Here is a 27,431-nt window from a genome sequence, read left to right as displayed (position 1 = left end):
ATAGGGGGCTCTGCAAGGTGGTGGGGCTGGCTCTCAGCTCGGCGAGGCCCTTGGGGGAGGCCCTGGCTCCGCCTCTGCTCCGGGTTCATGGTGCCCTTAGGAACCTGCCTGGGCCGACCCCCTCTCCCCAGAGGTGCTCCCTGTTCTGCGTCTTACCTGGCTCCTGTTCCTGCAATTCCCCCGGAGGTCACAGACAAAGCCCGAGTGTGTTAGAGGGGAGTGGTGGCCAGCTGGGGGCCGGCTCTCTGTGGCGGGGTCCCTGTGAGGGGCAGGACGGCCCTGTGCCAGAGCCCATCGGAGCCTCTGTCTGGACTCTCTGCGTAGGTCCAGGTTGGCCAGAACTTTCAGTTTTTCAAGGAAAGCCAGAAGTCTTTGCAAAATATTTGTGAGTTTATATATTGACCATTAGTTCCCAATCGAACGCTGTCCAAATAGAACATACCAGGCCGTGGGGGCCAGAAGGCAGGTGCTGGGCTGAGCGCTGTGAGAGGGCAGAGCCGACGCCCAGCAGATGATGCAGGCTGAGGAGGGCTCAGCCCCACCCCCGCCTCGCGGACCTGCTCTCGCTGCCAGGCTGCGGCCTCCATCTGCTCCTCAGGCCCCAGGCTTCCCAGGCCGACAGCCCCACCAGCTGCTCACCTTCAGGAATCCGCAGGGCTCATTAATGGCTGAGTGCTGCGTGGAAGGTCAGCCCTGGCGGGCCTTCTCAGCAGCCAGCCACTCTCCCGTGTGCCCTGTCTGGGTTTTCCCGTGGCCCTGCCTCCAGCTGACAGCCCCGTGGGCATGTGTGCGTGCGCATGGGTGCCAGTGTGAGTGTGCATGCCTGCGCGTGCATGTGCGCGTGGTCAGCCCTCTCTAGAGCAGCCCGGTGTCCTCTGCGACCCCCAGTGACCAGGCCTATGGCGACAGCAGGTGCTGGAGGTCCCGGCCGGCGAAGGCTGGGGAGAGAAGTGCATGGAGATGATGATTCGCTGTTCGGTTTCGTTTTTTTCGCTCAACATCCATAAGTAAAACATGTTTTGTTGTTTTTGTTAACAGTGAAGAGGAAGAAAAGCGCCAAGTCAGAGGGCAAGGGGACTGTGTCTAAAGTCACCGGGAAGAAAATCACCAAGATCATCGGTTTGGGAAAGAAGAAGCCGTCCACGGACGAGCAGACTTCATCTGCGGAGGAGGACGTCCCGACCTGCGGTGAGGCCCTCTGCAGGACGGTCCCCAGTGAGCGCCACACCGGGGGCTCCCGGCGGCCCTGCAGCCCCGCCTGGCTGAGCGCCCGGCAGGTGGCAGGGTCTGAGGGTGCAAATGGCTGTGGTTCCTGTGGGTGGAGGCGCAGGGCGCTGGGGAGGCTCAGCTCACGGTGCTCTCTGATCCCGTGCAGCCCTGCCTGTTCCTCTTGGGCAGAGCGGCTGGAGTTAAGACCAACTCTGTCTCGCGGGGCTGTAGTCATTAAAGGGAGCCTCCCGTTTCCGAGGTTGGGGTCTGAACCCACTGGACCTGACTGTCCATCCATCGGCTCTGAGGTTGGGGTCTGAACCCACTGGACCTGACTGTCCATCCGTCAGCTCTGAAGTTGGGGTCTGAACCCACTGGACCTGACTGTCCATCCGTCGGCTCTGTCTCGCTTTGGTTCTGGTTCCGTGTCTCGGGGGCAGCTGCGATTTGTCCAGGAGGGTGTGGAGCCTGCGGTGTAGACTAGCAGCCAGCACAGCCCCGCCCAGCGTGGTTTAGGGTCTTGGATCAAAAGTTAGGTGCAGAAAAGGAATTGCTGGGCCGCGCTCCAAGGGCAGTCAGTCTCAGCGCCGACCCCGCGAGGGCAGGAGTGTGCCCCAGCCTCCGGTGTGCGCACCTCCGTCAGCTACTCAGGACAGCTCTGCCTGCGAGCAGCGCTTCCCCGTCTGCATGACTTTAAACTGTCATCAAGTTCTGTGCTGGGGAGGGGCGGGGGGGGACCTCTTGGAAAACAGGGAGCAATGACCATTTGCGGTTATATCGGCACAGCTGTGGGGCTTCAGGCAGAGGGAAGCATTGGACTTGGGCCTGGGGGCCTGACCTTGCCAAGCGGAGTCTCTGCAGCTGCTGGGCCCGCTGCAAGGAAAGGCAGTGCTGAGTCGCTGGGCTGGAAGGCTCCCGGGTGCTGCGCAGCCTGGGCAGCAGGAGGAAGGTGCCCAGGGCCCTGTGGAGGTGGGCAGGGGTGCCCTCTGCAGAGCCCTCACAGCTTGGGGAACGCGGCCTGCAGCCTGACTGAGCCGCCCCGCCTCCCGGGTGCGGCTGCCCAGTGTCAGCCTCCTCAGCGCGGCCCCCGGGGGAGCTGCTGGCCCCGAGTGCATGGGCTCCAATGTGCACACAGCCCTGGCACAGCGGCCCTTTCACTTGCTCTTCCTCTGTTTGTAGGTCCTGGAATTCTTGGCACTCCATAAGTTAGGCTGTTGTACCAGGAAACACACCCCTTTTTTCCTCTCTTCCCCGTCCCGTTCCCATTCATAGCTTCCAGGCCGTTCCTCCACCCCGTGGCGGTCTCTGCAGCCTTACACGGTGCATCACACCCTCCCCGCTGCCCACAGCCTGTCTCAGCCTCACTCTAGTCTCGGGGCCCGGGTAGGGGCCAGTCCTGGGCTCCCTCTGCTGAGTCCCAGCACCTGGCTTAGTGTCTGCAGAGGAACAGTCACTCAGTACCTGCAGGGCGTGAGGATCCCTCCAGCAGACCGTGCAGCCCTGGAGCCTCAGCCTCCTCCGCTGTGAAGCAGGCAAGAGGATCAGTCGTCCGGTTTTCACAGAAGTCTAAGGAAAGCAGCCGTGAGCGTCCACCTGGCCCACGCAGTCGGCGGTCACTGTTACTGTCCAGCCAGCAAAGCGCCTAAGCACCCGCGATCCCAGGCAGCAGGAGAGAGGTCACAGGAGCTGCCAGGACAGAGAGAAGGCAGAATTTGGGAGAAAGCACAGCCGAGGTGGGAGGATGGGGAGGGTTTCATGGCGCCCCGCGGCCCAATGGGGCCTGGAGGACTCGCCAGGCTGTTCAGGACCTTTCCAGCTGCAGATCTGTGACCTCGCGACACTGCCGCGGTGGGGCTCTAGTGACGTCCAGGACTTCCTATGTCATGGCAGCTCTGAAGACAGTCCAAGGGGGAGCAGTCCCAGCCTAAGGGCTGAACTTTTTTTATTTGTTTTTTGTGGTTCTAGGAATTAGACCTACGGGGCCTTCTACCTCCAAATTATACCCCCAGCACAATTTTTTATTCTATATTTTGAGACAGGGTGTCACTAAGTTGTGGAGGGCCTAAGTAGCTGAGGCTGGCTGTGAACATTCGATCCTCCTGTCTCGGCCTCCCAAGTACTGGGATTACAAGGGTGTGCCACCACGCTGGGCTATTTTATTTTATAATATGATTTCACCAAGATGCGGAGGGTCTCACTAAGTAGCTGAGGCTGGCTGTGAACCTCTGATCCTCCTGTCTCGGCCCCCCAAGTACTGCGCCACCACGCCCGGCTAGGATTGAGCATTTAGGTTCCCGTGACCCACGCTCAGCAGCCTGCAGGGCGGATGCTGCTGTCCTCTTCCTGAACGCTGAGTGTTGGACCTGCCTGCTTCAGAAAGGCTGCTCCTGCAGCTGCCCACACCAGGGCCACCTGGCCTGGGGGCAGCTGGCGGAAGGACTGTGGAGGGTTTGCATCTGCCCCCTGCTGTCCTTTTGACTCTTGACTCTGCTGTGAAGTTAGTCTGTCTCTCACAGAAGCTCACACACTCCTGCATGGTGCTGTCAAAGATCTCTTCCTTAGAATTTGGAGAGAAATAGCCTCAAAACATTAAGCTAAAATTACCCAATTTTTAAGATGCAGCCACATCCTTTCATAATTTAAGTAGGATATAAAGCAACAACAACCCCCTCCCTGTGCACCAGCGGCCTCCTGTGCGGTCCACCTAGCGCCTGGGCCCGTGTTTGCTGGGCCTCGGCGCCCCCTGGTGGCGAGCGCCTGCTCCCGTGGACAGATGCCTGGTGATTCAGTCTGGCCTGCCCTGGTTTTGTAGGATAGGCTGGGGTGCTGGGCTGGGAGGACATTGGGGTCACCTCCACTTTCACTCTGTGGGGTGTGCTGCCATTTCTTTGCCTGGCCTCTCCTTTCTCATCATTCCCCACCCAGAAAATGGGAACTTGGGCCACTCCTTTTTGAGAAAGTGGGGGCCGTGGGCTGTTCAGGGTGGGCCAGCTGCCAACTGCGAGCGTTTTACCAAGGAGCTTCCTGTTTATGTAAGCAGATCTGCCATCCAGGGCAATTTTCTTTTTAAAATTTTTCCCATTTGAAACTGTAAATAAATCCCAGCAAGGCATTAACATATGGTAATATGCTGTGAAGTCATCCTCTAAATAAAAATAAAGATGTGGTTCTGTCTAATAGAACCATTCCTTTTGTGACTGAAACGTCAGGAAGTTTGTAGCCTCTGGTGACTCTGGGCCAGGCTCTATCTGTGCATAAACATCAGCGGGCTCTGTGTACCTGCTTGGTGGGTGGGTGGCGCTCAGTGACCACAGCTCCTCACGGACCGCGTTCACGAGGGAACAGCACCCACACGGGGTCCCTAAAGCTGGAGAGTCATATGCTGCCACTGCTGTCGGGGCCTCAAGGACCCCAGGGTGCTGTCCTGTTGCTCACCAGAGATCCCACCCATCCATCTCCCTCCTGGCACCTTAATGTTGCTGCTGCTGCTGCTGCTGCTGCTGCTGCTGCTGCTGCTGCTGCTGCTGCTGCTGCTGCTGCTCCTCCTCTTGCGTAAGGAGGATGGAACCCAGGGCATTCTACCTCCGAGCTCCACCCCTAGCCCTGCTTTTTATTCTTTATTTTGAAACAGGGCCTCACTGAGTTGCAAAGGGCCTCACTGAGTAGCTGAGGCTGTCCATGAACCGCGATCCTCCTGTCTCAGCCTCCCGAAGGCTGGGATGACAAGTGTGCACCATCACGCCCGCCTCCCTTAGTGCCTATTTTTAAGGATTATTTCTGTGACATTGACCTGGTGCTTCCAAGTAGAGTAGGTTATGTGAGGGGAGTTCTTGCCTCCTGCTACTTTTTAGAAGGACTGTCCTGCATCGACTCCAGCACGGAAGACACTGCTGAGAGGAATTGATGGACGTGTGGTCACTCTGAAAGAATTAAAATGAGCCTTGTCATGGCTGACTACTTAGAGTTGGTATCAAAGCCACAGACGGGAAGCACTGAACATGGCCCCGCTCAGACGTCCAGATGTGAGAGCTGACTCTAGTTTTAAAGCAGGGCCTTCCTTTCTTCTTTTGAAATAATGCATGTGAGCTGGATGTGATAGTGTAAACCTTTCATTCCCAGTACTTGGGAGGCTGAGACAGGAGGATCACAGGTTCAAGGACAGCCTCAGCAAGCAGTGAGATTCTCATCAACCTAGTAATAGAGCTGGCAGTGTAGCTCAGAGGTAGAATGCCCCCGGCTGCCATCCCCAGTGTCAGATAAATGGATGAATGAATGAATAAGTAAAAATAGTGGAACTGTTATTTACAAACGCTGTTTGACAGAATGAAAATTACCTTGTGAAATCCACATCTGCATTCAAGATAACAGCTTCTTCTCTGCCACCCTTAACCCCAGACAGCACCGGGCCTGGCCATGCCACGTGGCCTCTGGTAAGACGCCCACACTCCCGGAGGTCGCTCCCCTCTGTGAGCGAGCCTTGGGGATGCCCCGCCCTCCCCGTGGAGAGGTTGGGTCCGCCTGGCTTGTTTTCCGGCAGGGAGGGCGGCTCGTCTCCGCCTTGTGCTCACAGTCTGTGCGTCCAGATGCAGCGATTTGCACCCCAGATGAAAAGTTTTCATCCTGGGGGAAGCACGTGCGTGTTTTCTAGTGGATATCGGTTTAATTTTCTCACATTCAGCCAAGTGAAAGCAAACCCAATAAACGTGCTCCTGTTAAAATTAATTGAGCAAATACTTTGCAGGGCTTTATAGTAACATGAACAGCCTCGTTCTGGGTTCAGAACATACTTATTTTTATCTACAGCCTTTACTTACTGCTAGTAATGTATGTAAGACTCAGAAAACAGAAGTAAAAAGCACCCAAGAAAGCCTTCGGACGGGCATTTTGCAAACAAGGATCGCAAAGTATCTGCTCTGTTTTCTTAACTTTTTTTTTTTTTCCTTACGATACTGGGGATGGAACCCAGGGGCATTCGACCTCTGAGCTACACCTCCAGCCCTACTTTTTATTCTTTATTTTGAAACAGGGCCTCACTGAGTTGCAGAGGGCCCAGAGATATCAGAGCACTGAGAGGGAGCACGGAGACCACAGAGTGCGAGTCAGAGCACTGAGAGGGAGCACGGAGACCACAGAGTGCATCTTTGGCCTCTGGGTGGGGGTCTCGTACCAACAACTTTCCAACGTTTGCTGGGTTTTTCTGGAAAACTTCCAGTGCTGGGAAACAACACTTCCCAAGGCTGCTTATTTCTTGGAAAATGTTCATTTTCAGATTTTTTTCCTCATGTTAAGCCAAAATCTTCCTTCTGCCCTATTTCTGACCCTTGCAGCTATTCAAAATAAATCTAGCTGGGTGTGGTGGCACACACTTGTAATCCCAGCATTTGGGAGGCTGAGACTGGAGGACTGTGGTTCCCGGCCAGCCTCTGCTACATAGTGAGGCCCTTTGCAACTCAGTGAGACCCTGTTTCAAAATAAAGACTAAAACACCAGGTGTGGTGGCGCACGCTTGTAATCCCCACACGTGGGAGGCAGAGACAGGAGGATCACGCGGGTTCGAAGCCAGCCATGCTGGCTTAAGAGACCCTGTTTCCAAAAAAAAAAAAAAAAAACCATAAAATAGGTCTGGGAGTGTAGCCCAGAGGTAGAAGGGTGTCCAGGAACCCCAGTACCACCAAAAAAATAAATAAGTAAAATAAAAATAAAGAATAAAAAAATAAGGCAGGGGGCGTAGCTTGGAGGCCGAATGCCCCTGGGTTTCAACCCCAGACCAGCAAAAAAAGAAAAAAAGAAAAAGAAAAAATTAAAAGAAATAAATCTAAATCATCCTGTGTATGATTTCCCTTCCGTTATTTGAAGGTAGCTCTCAGGGCCCCACCCCTCACCCAGACTATCCCAATCCTGCTGCAGGTGAGTCCCAGATTCCCACGCCCCCATTGCACATCTGGAGCTGGCCCAGCAGGCGAGAGTTGCGTGGCTTCAGGATGCGGTCTCTGCTGCCCTGTGCAAAGCTCCCGAACCTCGTTGAACCTGCGTCCCACGGTCCAGGGCTCTTGTGTTTGTGTGGATTCGCACTTGCACAGAAGCCAGGGGTTTGCTTCACGCCTGCCGCCTCCCGGCGTCCCCGGTGTCCGCCAGGCCCGCCCGGGCCGGAGGGTGAGCCTGACTTTGCCCCTCGCAGGTCATCTCAACGTGCTGTCCAACAGCCGCTGGCGGGAGCGCTGGTGCACCGTGAGGGACAACAAGCTCCTCTTCCACAAGGACAGGACCGACCTCAAGACCCACATCGTCTCCATCCCCCTGCGTGGCTGCGAGGTGATCCCCGGCCTGGACTCCAAGCACCCCCTCACCTTCCGCCTGCTCCGCAACGGCCAGGAGGTGGCTGTGTTAGAGGTAGGCCCTCGCCTCAGGCCAGCCGCCCTTCGCAGCCGCTGCCCGTGGGCGCATTCGCCTCTTTCTGTCCGTCCCGCCGGCCCCTGCTCCCCTTCTCCTCTCCTTCCCTCTGTCTGGGAGATGCTGGCAGCGCAAGGCGGCACAGCTTTTGCCAAGGGTGGTCCTCCAGATAACGCTTATTTCGTGTGTGTGTGTGTGTGTGTGTGTGTGTGTGTGTGTGTGTGTGGAAATTAAACCTCCAGTTCCATGTAGCTGGCTGCTTTTTCTAAGTGCCCAGGGAATAACTTGTAACATTTCCCATAAAACTCTTTTCTTCTGACTCTGCCTTTGAAATGGTGCCGTTTCCTTCAGCTCATCCTCTGGAAAGCTCAGCTTCTTCTCTGATGGAACAGGCTTTGGGGGCATCTGGTGGTGCTGTAGCCAGACCCTTGAGCTAGGCCACACAGGAACCAAGGATCGCCTTCCAGTTGAACCAAGGATCGCTTCTGTGTTATTTGTTTGGCTGCTTCTCTAAATTTTTATTCACCAAGGCAGGCAAAGATAAGTAAAATTAAGAGCTGCACATTTAAGATTGTAATATTTGGGACAGGTGTGGTGGTACAGACCTGAAATCCCAGAACTGGGGAGACTGAGACAAGAGGATCACAGGTTCGAGGCCAGCCTCAGCAACTTAGTGAGGCCCTCCACAACTTGGTGAGACCCTGTTTTTAAATAAAAAATAAAATAGGAGCCAACTGTGGTGGTGCACGCTTACGCTTGTAATCCCAGAGGTTGGGAGCCTGAGACAGGAGGATCGCACGGGTTCGAAGCCAGCCTCAGCTACTTAGTGAGGCTCTCAGCAACTTAGTGAGACCCTGTTTCCAAATAAAGTATAAAATAAGTCTGGGAGTGTAGCCCGGAGGTAGAAAGCCCCTGTGTTTCACACCCCCCATACCACCAAAAATAAATAAATAAATATATAAAATAAAATAGGGCTGGGGTAGAATGCCTCTGGTTCAATCCTCAGTACCGCAAAATAAATAAATAAATAAATAGATAATAAGAAAATAATCTTTAAAGTGTTCATTTTATTTTTGTCTTATTATGTTAGCTCTTACCCAGTATTAATTAAGCTATAGAGACGGACATTTACATGTTCCCACGTATTTACAAACATCAAGCTGGCACACGTCAGTGTATTTCTGCTACGTGGTCAGTATAAGTACAGATTTGGTGCAGTGACTGGCATGTGGGCTAAATTAGTCTGATGTGGAGCCAAACCCTAAATAGCTGTCGAGCGACGGGCTGGAGCAGGCTCACAGTGCCTTAGGCATCTAAAAGATCACGAACTTCACATGTAGAAGTTTTCTTCAGCTGCTGCTTTTACAGAAACAACTTTTTTGGGGATAAGGGCAAAACCCAGATTACAGTGTTGGGCTACGGGGCTCAGTAGCCCAGCAGCTTGGGGCGGGAGCGGGCTCGACTGCGCCCCCTTGTGGCTGCTCCTGCAATGGCGCTCGGCCAGCGCGCAGGCTTGGCCGGCTGGGGAACTGTGTCCAGCCCTAGCTCTTCCTCCAACCTCGCTGGGAACTAGGTCCTGTGCTTTCTCTTGGCCCCTTCGTCTGTGGAACATTAGCACAGTCGGTGTGCTCTGCCGTACACATCACGTGGCCTGGAGCTGCAGAGTGGGCTGCAATACAGAAAAGCGGAAACCTTAAGTGAAGGAGTGTTCCTTTTGGCGTGACCGTGTAGCACACCCGAGAGGCAGCGAGGGAGAGCCGCACGCTGCTCGTGCTGACCGGGGGACCAAGCGTGAGAAGCCGGGCTGGGGGTCCAGGCGGAGGAGGCCAGCAGGGTGGGCGTGGAGGTGAGAGGTCGCCTCTGGCCTTCTGTGCCACAGGTCGCTCAGTCCTGGGCCATGACGGGAGCGGTGTCGGGCTCCTGCGTCACAGCCAGACGTTTAACTGGTACTGCATGGTGTAAGATGGCTGTTTTCCAGTTGTAAATGTGACTTAGAATCGGCACAAGCAACAGTCCCGCACATTCCAAGAGAAACAGAAACTGCCTTGATCAGTAACCAGGTGCGGTGAGCCGCCTGTGAAGCCGTGGCCTGTGCTGCTCCCAGGAGCATCGTTCTAGCTTTTATTTTGAGATGATTTTGGAATTACAGAAGGGCCGAAGGGACTGTCCAGGAAGCATCACACGCTTCGTCCAGAGCCGTGCTTGCGCACACGCTCCCACCTGCCGCTTACCTACCACCGACACGCGTATGGAAGTGTCGACGGAGAAGCAGATACTTTCCCTCCACCCCAGATACTTCCGTGTGTATTTGCTGAAAACAAGGGCGTCACCCTACTAGAACCACAGCGTAATGGTTAGTGTTAGGAAATCAACACTTTCATAGTCCTGTCTGGTTCCTGGATCCTAACCAGATTTCCCTGCTCATTTGAACATCCTCCAAAGACGCAGAGACAGCGGTCACATACTGCGTTCCGCCGTGACTCTCCTCAGCCTCTGCTGTCTCTCTGGCGTCTGCGTCGGTACTTCTGAAGGCTCAGACAGGTGCTCGAAGCCTCCTCTCGGAAGCCTCCTCTCGGAAGGCTCCTCACGCTTCCTCAGGTTGGAGTCTGTGATGGCTCGGCAGGAGCCTGGGGACACGATATCATTACAATGCGTCCAGTGGGGGCAGGTGGGGCCCGTGTGCCGATGACTCGTCACACTCACCTTTGGGTAGGGTTTCCCTCCTGTAAGTTACTGCTTTTTCCCTTTATTTTTATTTACGTTTCTGTACTGGGGATTGAACCCAGGAGCATTCTACCTGTGAGCTACACTCCCAGCTAATTTTTTATTTTTTATTTTTGGCCATCCTAGGGATGGAACCCAGAGGAATTGGACCTCCAAGCTCTACCCCTGCCCTATTTTTTTTTTAATTCTTTATTTTGAAACAGGGTCTCACTAAGTTTCAGAGGGCCTCACTAAGTAGCTGAGGCTGGCCACAAGAGTGCGATCCTCCTGTCTCAGCCTCCCGAATGCTGGGATTACAAGCGTGCGCCACCACACCCGGCTTCCCTTTATCTGTAGTAATTATCGTGTGGGAAGATACTTTGAGACGGTGTAACTGTCCTGTTAATACCTGGGGTTTCACCCACTAAGCTTGGCACCACTGTGGACCCGTGATCATGACCGCGGTGGCCATGAGGCGGCTATGTGGCAGCCCTCTCTGTCCAGCATCCCTCCTGCATCTCTTGGCACCAGCTGCCAGGAAGAGTTTTCCTCCCTCCTGTTTCACTAAGTACCCACGCATTTACGTGTACATGTGTGTCTGTGGGCATCCTAGAAGCTACGCTCCTTCCCCATCATGATTTATTCTGCTCACGTCCCCTTGAGCTGACTCTCGAGTCCTCTGCCCTCTACCGTGTCTCCAGTGGAGGCCCAGACCCTGTCATTCTTTGGACACTGCACACGACGGTGCTCCAGGCCCTGGCCTCTCGCCGCCGCAGGCCTGGACCTGCCCTTGTCCAGAGCTCCTCAGTGCCTCTCAGGAGAGGATAGGGGAAGAAACCAGGGCTGGCCCTTCAGTAGAGACATCCAGGGAGAGGGTGTGAGTGTGCACACACAGGTGCCCGTAACACGTGTAACACATATGACATATATTTAAAAGCCAGTACACACACACACACACACACACACACACACACACGCACGCACACGCACGCACATCAGTCTCTTTTTTACTTTTGCAGTACTGGGATGGAACGCAGGGGCTTTGTACCTCTGAGAGACACCCCCAGCCCTATTTTATTTTATTCTTTATTTTGAAACAGGGCCTCACTGAGTTGTAAAGGGCCTCACTAAGTAGCTGAGGCTGGCCGCGAAATAGAATCCTTCTGTCTCAGCCTCCCAAATGCTGGGATTCCAAGTGTGCGCCACCACGCCCGGCTTAACCTCTTTCTGTATCTACCCTTACTTAAGCCATGACATCATAACACTGCCAATTCCAGTTCAACACCACTGGACCATACTTTAAAAGCCCACGGGGAGACGTCACTTACTAAACTGTGACGGTTCAGGTAGTAAACTCCAGTGTAATAGTATCACATCCCAGATACTGTGCTAAAGCACTTTTAAAGATGCCTGAACAGAGTGCTTGCAGAAGCTTACCTACTGATGCGGGCCTGGCTGTTTGTCGGTTTGCTTGGCTGTGGCTGGGGTGGGAACCCGGGGCCTGCGTGTGCCGAGCTGCCCAGGAGCCAGCCCTCAGCTCCAGAGTGCACATTCCCAGTACAGATTCTGTTGGGGAAGGACAGCATGCCTCTGAAGTCAACGTGTTTGTGGTTTTAAAAATTCTGAATATTCAAATGAATTCATTTAATTTGGTAAACACTGATCCATCCATTCTTAATCTCTGCAGGGTGTGTAGCTGGCATTCCTCACTGACACTCCCCAGTCCTGCCCTGTGGACGGTACCAGTCACAGCCAGCACAGTCCGCTTACCAAACTCCTCCTGCCCTTTTAAAGGCCCCTCCTCCAGAGAGGCTTGGCCTGCTGCACAGAGTCAGAAAACCCAGTTTCCTTTAAGCCTTTAAACTCAACTTACAGATCTTTATAAAGAAAAACTAGTAACGTTTATGTGAAATAATTTTTTTTCTTCAATGCCCAGTTAACTCATAAATTTGAAAGCTCCATTTCCTTAAACTTTAAATATTATTGACAGATATGTCTAGTCAAATTGATTTAGAGCTTTCAAATACCATTAAAAATATAACACAGCTGACTTTCTACATCACTTAACAAGGATGGCTTCAATATTTAATGAGTCTCACCTTAAAGACACATTTCAGGCTTACAGATGAAGCAGATGGTGCTGGAGGTGGGGGTCGCAAACATCTTTAAAAATGGCAGGCGCAAGGCAGACAGCCTGGTGTTTAACTCCAAACCAGCGTGCCACTTGTAGAAACACAGAGGACAAAAAAGTGGGTTAACTCGCTGTGCCATCCAGTCAAGAGACACAGGCCACTCCCTGCCAGGCGCTGGGGCCGCAGCCAGGCTCCGGGTCTAGGAGGCCGGGGCGGTGGGGAGGGAGGCTCCCTGTGCATCTAGGTAAGCCTGAAGCTGCTCCTGACGGCCAGATCTCCTTGAACGAGGCTGGGACTCCATTGGTGACACCACTTTCTGTGTCTTACACGCCGGTCCCTTTCTGCCAGGGCACTGGTAGGCATCTCAGTGCCCCTGGTCATTGTCCCCTCGGCATGATGCTTTGTGGCCCTCCTGTGTAGAAGCGGGTGTAAGTGTGACGTGGCATGGCTCCCCCATGGCCGGCTCTTCTTTCTCATCCACACTTAGCCATCATGTGGGCTCTGCTGACACATTTTCAAAAATGGAAGAGCTGTGGAACCGTAGTTAAATGACCGCGTCTCTCCTCCCCTCGGTAGGCATCCTCGTCTGAAGACATGGGCAGGTGGATCGGGGTCTTACTGGCTGAGACGGGGTCCTCGACAGACCCGGGAGCTCTACACTACGACTACATAGACGTGGAAATGTCCGCAAACGTCATCCAGACGGCCAAGCAGACCTTCTGGTAAGCCGTGGGCCAGCCGTGCGGGCCGGCCGTGGAGTGAGTGCCCGCTCGTCCCTAAGGGTCCACCTTGGTTTGTGTGAAAGTATGTGGACAAATGCCAACCAAAGCCTTTCCCTTTGCTGTGGCCTCAGTCCTGATTCTGTTGAGCACGTCTGTTATTTCTGTTATGTCAGCCTTCTGGGGTTTCTGTTAAGACAAGGGTGGGTGAACTTGTTGTAGAAAGGACCAGAGAGTCAATATTTCTGGCTTTGCGGCCCACATGTTCCCAGCGCTAGCCACTGCTCTCTACCTTTGTAGGCGGAGACAGTACAACATAACAGGACTAGCTGTGTTCCAGTAAAGCTTTATTTGCAGAGATAGCCAGCAGCCCGTGTTTGGCCCATGGGCAGCAGTTTGCTGCCCCCGGTGAGAGAGAACCCAGTTCTGTGGAACAGAAGTGATTCTGCATGCTGCTGTAGTGAGGACCACGGTCGTAAAGCCATTAGTCTAGTGCTTTGCTTTATTTATTTATTTATTTATTTATTTATTTATTTATTTATTTTGGTGGTACTGGGGTTCCTGGAAGCCCTTCTCCCTCCGGGCTACATTCCCAGACCTATTTTATATTTTTATTTGGAAACAGGGTCTCTTAAGCTAGCGCGGCTGGCTTCGAACCTGCGCGATCCTCCTGTCTCCGCCTCCCGAGCGCGGGGATGACAAGCGTGCGCCACCACGCCCGGCTAGTGCTTTACTTTAAATCTAAATTAGGCTCTTTAAAAAAAAAAAAAATCCTTGCCGGACGTGGTGGCGCACACTTGTCATCCCAGTACTTGGGAGGCGGAGACCGGAGGATCGCAGTTCGCGCCAGCCTCAGCTACTTAGTGAGGTCCTCTGCAACCTAGTGAGACCCTATTTCAAAATAATTTAAAAAATAGGGCTGGGGGTGTAGCTCAGAGGTAGAATGCCCCTGGGTTCAATTCACAGCACTGCAAGAAAAAAAAAAAAAGATAAAAATATAAAAAAATTCTGTTCTATGCAAAACCATTCCTTTGAGCTGTGAATATCTCCTTAACATAAAGAAGGCAGTTATTTATAGCAACAGTGCTCTATGGTGCACAGGCCCTGGGGGCTGCAAGACCCTCTTGGGCAGGCCGTAACGTCAGAACTGGTTTTATAATAATGCCAAGACATCGTGTCCTCTTCCGCTGCCTGGACATCTTCGTGGGTGGTGCACAGGCGAGGGTGGGGTGGGCTGGTGTCTCAGCACACGGTGACAGTGGTTCAGCGGTGCTCGTCGTGAAAAGAGGACTGCTTTGCTCAGCGTGTCCCTGATAAAGCAGAAGGCTACTTACTCCCTCTATAATGATCCAGCGAGGAGCTCTTTAGTCCCTCGAGGTGGTGTCTCTGGTGTCGCGAGAGCCGTGTCGGGAGGCCCAGAGCCCACAAGCAGAGCGCGCAGGCCCCAGCGGCTCTCCCACAGCGCAGGTGCCAGCGGCCTGCCTCTCTTGAAACTCTTTCACTTCTACTTGAAAAAGACAACTGACAGACCAACCGTGGTTGCTCAGAGTTAGGCACCTGTCTTCCAGGCAAACAGAGTGCCTGTGAGCTGAGAACTCCTGGCAGGAGGGACCTCCTAAGGATATGGGGATAAAACTAAGGGCCGTGATTATTCAGAACAGTCACCTGCGGCAACAGTTGAGATGTCTGTGCAAGATGTGCCGACCAAGGTCTGCATGAGTGGTCCAAGCTCGAGAAGCGCCAATCGGAAGAGATGTGCAACAATAAGATGCACTGATCCAAGCGTAAGATGTGGCAGTCCAAGAGCAAGAAAGACGCGCCAACCCGAGAGCAAGACGAGCCAACCCGAGAGCAAGACGCGCCAACAGAGATCTCCAAGAGTGGTCCAAGCTCAAGGCGCACCAGTCCAAGAGGAAGGTGCTCCAATCCAAGAGGAAGATGTGCCAACAGATATCTGCGTGAATGGTCCAAATGCAGGATGTGCCAATCAGAGTTGAAGATGTGCCAACCCAAGAGCTATGTGCCCGTCGGAGTGCAAGGTGCCAGCGGAGACGTGCCCGAGTGTTGCCTGGTAAGAGATCCACCTAGCAGAGACGCACAGAGGCGCTTTTGTTTCAGGACAGTAAATCTATTGATTGACTCCAGATTCTACAGAGGGAAAAAGGGCAACAATATATCTTAGAAATAGGACAGAAAAGAAAAAACAAAACAATGTATATTCTCACAGGAGAAACATATTTTCCAGAGAGCCTGGTTTTGTTTTTGTTTTTTCTTTTGTGGTACTAGGAATGGAACCCAGGGGCATTCTACCTCCTAGCGACACCCCCTGCTTATTTATTTATTTTTTCTTTATTTTGAAACAAAGTCTCACTAAATTGCAGAGGGCCTCACTAAGTAACCTAGGCTGTTCCCAAACCTGTGATCTTCCTGTCTCAACCTCTCAAGTACTGGATTACAAGCGTGCACTACCATGCTCAGCTAGAGAGGCTGTTTTTAAATAAGCTATGGATTATATAATAGAAGCAGAATATTTAAAGTTTTGTCCTGAACCTTCTCCCTGTCGGGCCAGGCTGCAGGCCCATGGGGAAACTGCAGGGGCAGCGAGGGTTCACTCTGGCCGGGGTAGGAGATCACCTGAGAACAGGTGTCCTCTCCAGTCGGCCTCTCATCTGGGCCCCTGCAGATCCTCTCAGAGTCCTCCTGTGACGTCCCGATGTTTGGGTTTCACTTCATTTCCACTTTGGTGCGTGCCTCACGGTCTCACTGCGGAAGCTCAGAGCCGGCCGAGAGGTCTGACGCTGGCCGTGGCCCACTCGCTCCTCTGAGCTCCTGAGCGCCTCCTCTTTGGCCCAGTCCCTTTCTGGAACCTTGTGGGTGGATTTGCAGTAGGGGAGGTCTCTGCCCACTAGGGCGTGCTGAGTGTCTGTGTCTCAGTCCTGCCCGGAGCACCGCCAGCCGTCCTGTGGATGCCTCCGTCAGGGAGGAGCACCGCCAGCCGTCCCGTGGATGCCTCCGTCAGGGAGGAGCACCGCCAGCCGTCCCGTGGATGCCTCCGTCAGGGAGGAGCACCGCCAGCCGTCCCGTGGATGCCTCCGTCAGGGAGGAGCACCGCCAGCCGTCCCGTGGATGCCTCCGTCAGGGAGGAGCACCGCCAGCCGTCCCGTGGATGCCTCCGTCAGGGAGGAGCACCGCCAGCCGTCCCGTGGATGCCTCCGTCAGGGAGGAGCACCGCCAGCCGTCCCGTGGATGCCTCCGTCAGGGAGGAGCACCGCCAGCCGTCCCGTGGATGCCTCCGTCAGGGAGGAGCACCGCCAGCCGTCCCGTGGATGCCTCCGTCAGGGAGGAGCACCGCCAGCCGTCCCGTGGATGCCTCCGTCAGGGAGGAGCACCGCCAGCCGTCCTGTGGATGCCTCCGTCAGGGAGGAGCACCGCCAGCCGTCCTGTGGATGCCTCCATCAGGGAGGAGCACCGCCAGCCGTCCTGTGGATGCCTCCGTCAGGGAGGAGCACTGCCAGCCATCCTGTGGATGCCTCCGTCAGGGAGGCAGGAGCATGTCAGCCTCTGCCCTGACACTCACCTCAGTGAGCGCTGGCACGGTGCAGGAATTGAAACCGAAAAGCACCATGAGACGGTGGTCCCTGCTGCGAGGAACAGGAAGACGCCCACACACGTGCAGCATGGGCACACTGCCGGCTCCACTCTATCCACCTGCTCGCCACGTCTCACAAAAACATGCAGGTCGCCTTAGCCCCACAGGGCTCAGAAGAGTAGAGAGCCTTCAGTACGTATTACAGACTGTCCACGGTTGTCATGGTGGGACGCTCAAGTGTCTAGGCTTTGCTGTCTTTCCTGTGTGCATTTTTCTCTTCCTCTACGTTTCATTTGGCTATACTTAACTTTACTTAAGTATAGAATTGTTAAATTATTACTTATTATTATTATTATTATTATTATTATTATTAGTGGTACTGGGGTTCCTGGAAGCCCTTCTACCTCTGGGCTACACTCCCAGACCTATTTTATATTTTTATTTGGAAACAGGGTCTCTTAAGCCAGTGCGGCTGGCTTCGAACCTGCCCGATCCTACTGTCTCCACCTCCAAGCGTGGGGATTACAAGCGTGCGCCACCACGCCTGGGTTGGCAAATTAATTTTTGATAAGCAAAGGAAGAAGCGGTAAAGAGTGACAGGAGTGACTGCGTTTACTGTGGGAAGAGCCGTGCATACCCTTCCACCCAGCAGAGGGCAGCAGCGCGCTCCCTGGGAGCCCCTTCTGGGCAGCGTGGGAGCCACCGGTGGCCTCTGCAGGCCCTCCCCTGCTCCTCCACGCAGAGCTTGTGGTGTAGCCTCCTTGAGAGGCCACTTCACTTCACCCTGCATTTCCCTCGCTGTTTTTTTTTAATCTAGTGATCATAGAAACGCAAGGTCCTAAAAAAAAAATGTGTTGTTAACACCAGGCTAATTTAAGTTTCTTCAACTGAATTCTGCTTACAGAGGACAAGTGCTGTTTGGGTTATTTCTTCACCCTGGGCATTTACGGCTCTCCTGAGAGCCCGGCCTGCACTCTCACTGGGCTCGTCTTTGTGAGCATGTGTGTGTAGACGTCCAGGACAGAGGTGGCCCAGGTTGACAAGGGCCGTGATCTCCAAAGCCGATGCTGAAGCAGGATGGGGGAGGAGGACTTCCAACACGATAGCGCAGAGGCGGAGGCGAGCTGGAGCCCGGGCGTCTGAGCAGGGCGGAGGGCTGAGCGTCCCTGTGTGGGTGGTCAGGTGCTCGGAGCCAGGCTGGCCCTGCCCTCTCGGGGGAGCACTTTGGGCTAGAAGCCCCTCGGTGGTCTCGGACAGGCACCAGGATGGCGTCAGAGCCCGCAGGGAGGGCTCAGCCCCAGGACTGCCCGTGGTTCTCATGCTCAGAGCCCAGGCTGTCCCCTCTGCACGGGCAGTTGGATCCTGAGGTTCCTGCACCCCACCCTCGGGCTCAGCCATTATTAGAGCACTGGGCCCTGTTCAGACTGGATTACTGGTCCATTGGGACAGGTGGCACCCTCATGGCCTGGTATGGGACCTCGGTGCCGCTCTGCATGCGCCGCCTCCCAGCCCCCACGTGCCTCAAATGACACAGTTGTTCCTATGGTGACCGGCCTCCACCCAAGGCGCTCCCGGGCGGCCTCACCCACATCAGCTTGGGGGAAGAGGGGCCTCTTCAGCGTTTCCTTTCCTTAGGGAATCCCAGGGCTGTACAAGCTCTGGTGAGGACTGAAGCCAGACCCACCTCATCTCTCCTGCATCAGCACCACACCTTCTGAAGGGCAACCGGCTGCCGTCAGGGGCTCCCAGCAGCTCGGGGCCAGGGAAGGCCTGTGCTGAGCTGGGGGCCTGGGCGCTGCGAGCCTCGCAGGCCGTGTGGTCCTCTCTGTTGCCAGGCTGCAGGCGGCCTGCCTGGCTCCTGGTAGGGCCAGGCTCTGCCCACAGGCGGCGCTGATGAGGACTGCAGATGTTCCTTATTGGACGCCTGGCTGACAGGCTGGAGGAAGGGCAGCCTGAGTGGGTCCTGACCCGCCCTTTCTCTCAGCTTCATGAACAGGCGTGTGGTGTCCAGCAGCCCGTACCTGGGGAGCATCTCCAATGGCTACGCCCACCCCAGCGGCACCGCGCTGCACTACGATGACGTCCCCTGCATCAACGGCTCGGTGAGTGTGGCGCCAGCAGCTCTGGAGCCTGGCTTCCGTCCCTCCCCACCGCCTGCTGCCCCGTCCCCGGGCTCACCTGCGGGGCAGCTGGCACGGAAGCAGGCCCCCTCACAGAGGCTCATTCTAGAAGACCTAGGGGTGATGCAGGAGCAGGCAGAGCCTGCACCCCGGGCGAGGCATCAGAGGGTGAGCAGAGGCGCCCACCTCCCACCTGTCTGCACAGCCCACTGTTTGGGGGACAGTCCCTGCCTTGGGGGGCTGGGTCTAGCCAGGCCCCCTCACCACGCCCTGGTCTCTGATGTCTGAGGAGCTCTGGGTGTGCGCTCTCACCCTGGCCCTCCCCTGCGGACAGACCCTGGTGAGCCTTCCAGGCGGGGTTCTGGCAGTCTCTGCCCTCCCTTCTGTCCGCTGTGCCATTTCAAGGTGGCCCCAGCTCCTGAGGCCAGTGTTGGGTCTGTGCTGTGGCCACCAGCGCTTCTGGGTCAAGCAGCCCTGTCTAGTGTCTGGCTCTGGGCTTCCGTGCCCAGACTCACATCCCAGGGGCCACCTCACCTGCACCTCTGCATCCTTAGTCTCAGCCTTGGAGCTGGTTGGAGCGGTAACCCCACCTGGCCTCCCGACCTCCCCAGAAAAGCCCCGCACATCCTCCCCGGGGCGTTCTCTGCATGTGCGCCAACACGGGGAAGTTCACGGTGAGCTGAGTGGTCCAGGCATCCACACACCACATGCTGCCCACTGGGTCCCACTGGGTCCCGCTCATGTCCTCCAGAGCAGCCTGCAGGACGCCGGCTCAGGACATGTGAGCTGCTTAACGACCTTTGTGGCCTAATCTGTTTTAGAAAGAAGCCTGCCATTCTTGTGGGGCTTTTGTGCTTAGGAGCTGTTTCAGCCCGTATCTGGGTGGACCACGGGAGCTTTTCCAACAGGGTCCTGTGTGTGGATTTGCGGTCTCTGCACACCGAGGGCTTCCTCTGCTCTGGCTCGGCTTTAACCTGTTTTTCTGCATGTGATAATTTTCAAGTAATTTCCTCTGTAGAAGGCTTCATTTCTAGGCTTCATAAAATTCCTACTTTTGACCCAGTACCTAACATCGGAGCAATGTTTCCACTCCGTAATTCTTACCCTGAGTCTCCCCTGATGCTTAAATCAAGATAAAAGTGTGACCAGACCTGCTTCTAATCTAGAAACTTCTGTGGGCTGTCACTGGTCCCTATGTCTTCCATGTGACTTGAGGCTGGCATTTTAGGAGAATGATAGTCTGATCTACACCATTAGTGACTCTGGGCCAATATAAATGCATGCCAGGCTCTTGTTATGAAATGCTCACGGCCAGGTTTATCTACATTACTTTTAGGTTGTAGATGGGTCCCCAGCATCACCAACATGGGCCGCAGAGTGACTGCGAGGATCGTGAACACCCCCAACTGTGGGGTTTTAAACCTGTGCTATTTTTATAACAGAAGGCCGTAATTACAGTCTTACAGAAAGGAACTCTGCAGGAAGAATGTAAAAACAGGTTAAAATGAACGGAATGCATGAATTAATATTTTCCCTTTAGTGAGAGGTATTTTGTCAAGACCCGTGAAACTCAAAAGGGCCTGGCAGTGGTTATTAGTTTGGGATTTTATTTATCCTCTAAACCCCATGCACTGAAACTTCTTTGTCTCCTGAAGTGGCCTGTAGCTATTTTAGTTCCTTGTTCAAGGTTTTCTACTAAAAGAATCCCATCGTCTCCGTTAGATTTTGAAGCCTCCGGTTTCTATGCAATGTTGATTCTTTTTCTCTAACAGAGTTCAGGTATGGCAGATTGAGGGCCGTGGTGCACCGTGTCCGTGACCTGAGGCCCCTGTTTCGCGAGGGCCAGCGTGGACAAGCCTGGCGGGCAGGGGTCGGTTCTAGCTTCTCACCCAAGGGGAGCCGAGGCTTGCTGGCAGCATAGCACGCAGCCCTGAGCGCGGCAGGGCCCAGCTCTGGCTCTCACTGGCTATGTGGCCTGGCACTGCCTCAGTTTCCCTCCGCCTCCTACCATGACTGTGATCAAGTGAGCCCGTGTGTGCGCACCTGAGACCCTGTCCCGAGCACGGCAGGCAGCATGGGGTGTGAGGAGCGCCCCGGGGTCTCACGCACTGCCCCATGGGCCCGGCTTCCACTCCACCTGCACCCCGCCCCTCCCACAGGCCACTCCTATGTCCTCATTACGGGACTCGCAGACTCCTTCTCTAAGTAGCAGTATTTTCTGCTTCAAAAAACCAGAACAAAGCCGGGCGTTTGTAATCCCAGCATTCAGGCTGAGACCGGAGGATCGTGGTTCGCGGACAGCCTCAGCTACTTAGTGAGACCCTTTGCAACTCAGTGAGACCCTGTTTCAAATTAAAAAATAAAAATCAGGGCAGGGGGTGTAGCTCAGAGGTCAAGTGCCTCTGGGTTCCATCTCTAGACACCCCCCCAAAAAAAGAACAAAACAAAAATGTCAAAATCGAATGACCTTGGATTTAAGGAAAAAGAAACCTTCCTTAAGTCCCCCAAAAGTGGAGGGCTTGTCTTGGGTCCGCCCCTGCTCGTGTGTGGAGTCTGTGTGTGTGCATGTGTGGGCGCGTGTCCTTGATAACAGCGGGCGCATGCCAGCGTGTCGGGGTGCCGCTGACCTCTCGCTGTGCTGTGATCTCTCTTCTGTGTGTGAGTCACTAACGACGAAGCTGTGTGTGTTTCAGTGGGACCCGGAAGATGGCTTTCCTGCCTCCTGTAGCAGAGGCCCTGTTGAAGAGGTGCTGTATGATAACGCGGCCCTCTACGATAACTTGCCGTCTCCGAAAATCTTTGCCCGCTCCTCTCCTGCTGACAGAAAGGCTTCTCGGCCGTCCTCTGACAAGCTGCCCTCTAACCACTACAAGTGCCCCACCTCCGGCCTGCCCTGCGCCCCGCCTGTCACTAACACCTCTTCTGTGGGGAGGGCGTCTCTCGGGCCGCATTCCCAGGTACAGCATCGTGTTCTGCAAGGAGCCTTGCTCAGCGGCTTCTGCGGGCCACAGACGGGTCAAGGCCGAGTATCATCGCGATGCCCTCAGCTAGAACGGAATCTGCAGCTTGGCTCCCGAGGGCCTGGGCAGACGGTCCTGGCTAGTGCACCATTTAAGCAGGGCACTACTTTGCCTGGGAGTTTTGTGAATCTTATCAACTAATGGCAAAGATTTTGCAAAGAGCAGGGACAATGAAGCTTTTCACAGATTCTTGACTTGCAAGTTGTTTTTTTTTGTTTTTATGGTGGTGGGGATTGAACCCAGGGGCATTCTACGTCCAGATTTCACCCCTAGACCTATTTTGTATTCTTTATCTTGAAACAGAGTCTCACTAAGTTGCAGAGGGCCTCATTAAGTAGCTGAGGCTGGCCACGAACTTGTGATACTCCTGTCTCAGTCACCCAAGTACTGAGATTACAAGCGTGCCCACCACGCTTGGCTTGCAAGTTGCTTTAGTCTGCCCCTATTACAGATTAGCAAGCAAGAAGTGACTCCTCTGATCACTTGCTTTTGGACCTTTAAGCAGGAGTGCACGGTGCTCAGCGTGTTCGGAGCACTGCGGTGTCTCAGGATGAGCATACAGGTGGCCATGCAGCCTAGTAAGGAGGGGCTTGATGGTCACTTGGGGAGATGAAGGAAACCTCGTCCATCCACCTCCGTGTTTGTGGCAAACACGGTATCGTTTCAGAGCAAACACTCCCCTTGGGATTTTGTGCATTTTTCCCCTAAGACTCGTATGCTTTGCTGGAGCTGAGTGCCTGGTTTTGAGGGCCCTGCCAACAGGAAGCACATGGGCACACTTCACATTCCAGTCTGTGGCCAGCCTATCTTAAGAGACAGAACAAGGGAAGGTCCAGGACTCAGTGCTGGCCCTGAGGCTGCGCCGCTCCCTGGGAAGGCTTTCGTGCGCTTTACTGCTTAGAGCAGCCGCCCAGATGCCTTCTTGAAGGTTCTGACCAGAGGGCCGGGCTGCCGTGTGTGGGGTGAGCGCCGTGGCCCCGCTGCTTTTATGAGGACCGAGGCCAAAGCTGGTCGGTGATGTTTCCCGTGCTAAGCGAGCACGTGTCTGTTGTCTGTTTACATTTTCATCTTCTTGTCGGTATCGAAGTTACTTCAGGTAAAAACGGGACAGAATGTGCCCCCTGTGCATCTAGACTGTCGGGAGGCCAGTTGGGACGGCTCTGTGCGGTTCGTGGGCGGAGTTCTGGTGGGATTGTGGCCCGTCAGTCTTTTGGCGTCCAATAGGAGACACATGTGCGAGTTGCAGCCTCTGAGGCCTGTGCTGCTCTCTCCCTCACGGACCACTTAATGGGACCAGGTCCGGTTACCTTTCCTTCCCCTGCTCTTCTCTGACTGAGCTAGGCTCTGCTTACAGAGTCAGACTGAAAGACATTTCTGCAGGGAAAAATAGGGTTTCTGTTTGTTTTGTTTTGTTTTTAATTTTCTTTGTTTATTTCAACAGCTCAAGGGGAAAAAGCCCCCACTGGCATCGAACGGGGTTCCCGGAAAAGGGAAGACTCTCGGTGGTCAGCAGAAAAAAGCCGATTCTGCAGCCGGCGTGAAACGGACAGCTTCCAGTGAGTTCTCCATCCGCTCCCTGGTTCCGAGGGCCAGAGCTGCAGGGCTGGGCTGTTCCCACAGAGAATGCCCGGCTGGGGGTGCGGGGAGTGGCGGAGCGTGCGCCCCGTTGTCCTCCCTCCTCGGTTGGAGTACAGGACTTCTAACCCAGCTCCCTGGAAGGAAAGGGAAGCGCAGTGCTGGCTCGTCCACTGTGCTTTGAGTAACGTTTTAAACAGGAGGCACTTATCAGCGCAGCTGCGAGGGCCCTGGCGTCTGGGTCAGGAAACCTCCGCGCGTCCCTGATGAGCTCTTGACGCATCACGAGAGCTCTCTAAACGGCCACCTTCTGCTGGACGCCGCGCAGGCGGCTGTGTGTTGCTGGGATCGGGAGAGCGCGGTGGCACATGATCCCCAGGCTCGAGCGGCGCTCGGGGACGCTGGGCATGGTGGATCCCTCGTGCTTTATAGACCATGACAAGTCGGTCTTGATCTCGGGCTCTTACTTTCTCACGGTCACATTATGGGGTCGTGATTGACCCCGTTGTACAAATGAGAGAAGGGCCTCCACGCACCGTAGGGCCTCCCGAGGTCTTACAGCCGGCGAGGACCAGGCTTCTGCGCTGCGAGCTAGTGGGCTCGGCGGCGCACACCTGTGGTCCCAGGCTGAGAAGGAGGATCCCAGGGTGGAGGCCCGTGCACAGCAACTTAGCGAGACCCTGTTCTGAGATAAAAGGGGCCAGGGTGTAGCTCCGTGCTGAGTCCTTGTCTAGCTTGCAGGACAAGTCCAGCAGTCCCTGGGTGCGTCCCTAGCATTGCGTGGTAGCTTGAGCTGGCCAGAAGCGGACCAGGCAGGGAACCTGGGACAGGAGGGAAAGAGGCATCTTGCCCAGGGCAGTACCGCCCCTTTTCCAGGTAGACAGCCCAGGGGCTGCACTGCGGCTGAGCCCGCTGTGCCAGGTGTCTAATCCTCAGCAGGCAGCTGGCCAGGCAGCTGGTATTCACTCCAGGCTCCGCTCTCGGCGGCCTCTTAGATAAGCAGTGTCAGGGCTGCTCCTAGGGCTCGGGGGGGTCTGAAGCTGCAAGTCTGCTGGGGTCCAGTCCTAGCAAGAGTCGGGGTTTGTGTGTTGGGGAGAGAAGAGTCGAGGTCGTGAGAGATGCTGACACACGGACCCAGCTGCAGTCTACTCTGTTTATTCAGAACGTACAACCATTTTTATACTTTTTTTTCATGCAGGACAGAAAAAAACCATATTCACGTGAGCAGGAAAGTTCAAAGAGAAAAAAGATTCTCAGGGCAGGGTGTCAGACATTTAATGAATCATAGAAAGTCAGCTCTGTCTCATAGCACAAGGCCAGCTTGAACCTAATCTTATATGTTGGCCCAAACTAAGGTCAGCTTGAACTTAATATTTTGGCCCAGACTTTGTCCTTGGGAAAAAATTCTTCGCTGCCTGAGTCTCTCACAAGCCATCGCACACCTGTTTTAGTTAATAAGCTTATACATAAAACTCCAATTACACATATTGATCCAAATAATCTTAAAATAAGTTTTTGAAGAAGGAGATGCTATTCATACTTCATGGGGGCTTAGGCTCTTGTGGGCCCCCGACCGAGCTTTGGCTCAAGGTCAGCGTGAGACGCTCCAGCACGAGTCAGCCCGGCCTGTCAGGGACGGTCTCCGTGCCCGTCGGCCACTGTCTCTCGGGGTTTGTTTCTGAGCTGGTAGAGCAGTCCTTCCTGTGTTGTGAAGCCAGTGTAGCCCCCCCCCCCCACCTGATATGCCAGGTGTGGGAGGGAGGAAGGCGGCACTCTGAATGGTGCCTGCATGGGACCCAGTTTTCAAAGTCCAGTCCACGAGGGGGCGTGGAGCCCTCCGTCGCAGACACTGCTTGGGCGAGCCTTGGACTTGCTCGGCAGCACCTGGCTGCTTCTGCTGCAGGAAAACCTGCGTGTCCCTGACCCGAGCTGTCTACACTGCTCTCCTGAGGCCCGCGGTGCAGCAGATGGGCCGGGAGCCCCGGGCGAAGCGCTACCTACCACCTGAGGTGTTAATATGCTGACTTGCTCTGACTTACCTGCTGGCGAGTCTCATCCCCCGAGGCACATTTATACAAACGTATTCTAGTGTCGTCCATTCGAGAAGTGTATGTGTGGGGGGAGCCACAAAGGCTTCGTTAAGCAAGAGCTGAATCTGGTGACGTGATCTGACTTCCAGCACCTGTGCCTATTTTATTTCTCTGATTTATTCCTTGACTTTGTGAGACCTTCTTTAGGGAATTTTGATTAACTTTGGTGACATCTAATGGCAACAAAGGAGAAAATGGCTGCGTTCTGTGTTTTCTCAGATTCAGCCGTTTGCATGGGGGTTGAATGGAGTTTGGCGCATGAGGACTGGGCGTTCAGAGGCTACTCTCCGTAGTGGTTGGGACCGGCTGAGTGCAGATAGAGGGAGCACAGTTTGAGCACAGTGTGTGTGACCTGTCTGCAGAATGGCACTGCCTTATCTACTTGTAATTCTTTGGTTTCACACGGCTGAATACTTATCCTCCGGCTCCTGAATCTTCTAATGTCATTCTGGGGTTTCTTTGTGATGAGAGGGCGCTGATCGGGGAAGGAGGCTATCCATAAGTTTTCTGCTGAAGTCCTGAGGGCCCACATTGCAAGGGTTGCTGGGCAGGCGCTCAGGGCAGGCGCTGGACGGACCCGGCTTTGGGGAGTGGTTGTCACAATAGCGATGGCAGCTGCCTGTGAGTGTCTGTCCTGCCCAGGAGTCCCATCACTTAGATGTTCTTTTAGGGAGTACACGTCTCATTTTAGCCAACTCACCAGGAAGGTCTTGTCGCCTCTGCTTTGTAGAAGGAGGCGCCAAGGTGGAGCCAGGGATGCTCCCCAGAGCATCCGAGCAAGGCCGGGCCGGGTGCTGACTCACGGCCCTGCAGCCCAGCCTTGGGTTTACCACCGCGCTTCCCTCCTGGGCTTCTGCACCGAAGCCCATGCCAGCTTAAGCGAGGCCATGGGAGTAAAGCAGAGGCGGCGGGAGCAGGGCGGCGGGCGGGAGCAGGGCGGTGGGCGCCGGCCTTGGGCGTGCCAGTGGGAGGCCCTGGAGCTCCTCGGTCAGCGTTCCTTGGAATCTTCATGCCTGGAGCATGTTTCCAAAGGGGCTTTTCCTGAGGTCCTGCTGCTGAAAGCCTAGAGTCATGAGGGGAAGACAGCACGGGCCATAGCTGCCCTTTGCCATGGATGGCCAGGTGCTGGCCAGGCCGCTGAGGTCCCCCGAAAGGAGTTTCCTCCCCATCCATCCATCCATCCATCCGGTGTTTACTTAGGCCTCATTTGGGATGTTCTAAGCGCTTTTATATATTAACTCAATCCTCACAAGGATGCTATAAGTTACGTGCTCTTATGATTCCCGCTCCACAGGTAGGAAGCACCTGTTGGAGGCCCCAGGCCCCAGGCTCCAGGCCGGCTTTGTGCCAGCTCGCAGGCTCCAGATGCCGCCTGGGCCGCTGCGTCAGTGGCACGCCGGTCCATCTGTCCCCTGCCCTGTGTCTGCCGTGCTCCTCCAGGCCAGGGCCGGGGGAGCTGCCCTCAGGTGGGGCCAGCCCTGCTCGCGAGCAGAAGAACTGGCAGTGTTAGGCAGGGTTTGGAAAATACAGAAAACTACTCAGATTCTAGAAATTACTTTTTTATAGTAAAAGATTCCTATCTTCCCAGATTACAGCATCTTAACTCCCCACCTTATAGAGGACTCCTTACAAGTTGTGCGTCTCTCAGAATGAAGAGAATCAGAGGAATTCCCTAACAGTGTATTTTCATTTGTAAAAGTTTGATCCAAAGAGTATGGGGGGTGCACCAATAAAAAATTTTAAAAAAAAGAGTGTGGGGGATTTGAGCCAGCTACTTTCTTCATAGCTCAGACCTGTCCCATGTCCTTCCTGGTTGGCATGCCAGGGGGCGTTGGTCCCTGCCTGCCGTCCCCCTCCCTGGACCCTGTGCCTAACCTGTCATCG

General features: G+C 54.6%; 1 protein-coding gene across 2 annotated transcripts in view; it reads left to right on the top strand.

Moving 5' to 3' along the window:
• AFAP1 (actin filament associated protein 1) overlaps positions 1-27,431 on the top strand; it is a gene marked incomplete at both ends in the record, with an annotated part of 74,751 nt that overhangs the window by 39,368 nt on the left and 7,952 nt on the right. The window contains 6 exons of one of the 2 annotated variants that reach the window (XM_080697348.1): positions 1,039-1,188; positions 7,388-7,599; positions 13,011-13,156; positions 18,727-18,844; positions 21,556-21,819; positions 23,324-23,438. In XM_080697348.1, coding sequence (XP_080553474.1) covers positions 1,039-1,188; positions 7,388-7,599; positions 13,011-13,156; positions 18,727-18,844; positions 21,556-21,819; positions 23,324-23,438 — 1,005 coding nt within the window. The remainder of the gene's footprint in view (positions 1-1,038; positions 1,189-7,387; positions 7,600-13,010; positions 13,157-18,726; positions 18,845-21,555; positions 21,820-23,323; positions 23,439-27,431) is intronic. The other variant, XM_080697349.1, reaches the window with a different exon arrangement.

This window comes from Muscardinus avellanarius, assembly GCF_963383645.1.
Source record: "Muscardinus avellanarius genome assembly, chromosome: 6".
In the NCBI taxonomy this organism is placed as follows: Eukaryota; Metazoa; Chordata; class Mammalia; order Rodentia; family Gliridae; genus Muscardinus; species Muscardinus avellanarius.
The sequence above is the reverse complement of the archived record's forward strand: the minus strand, read 5'-3'. Positions and strand labels throughout refer to the sequence as shown.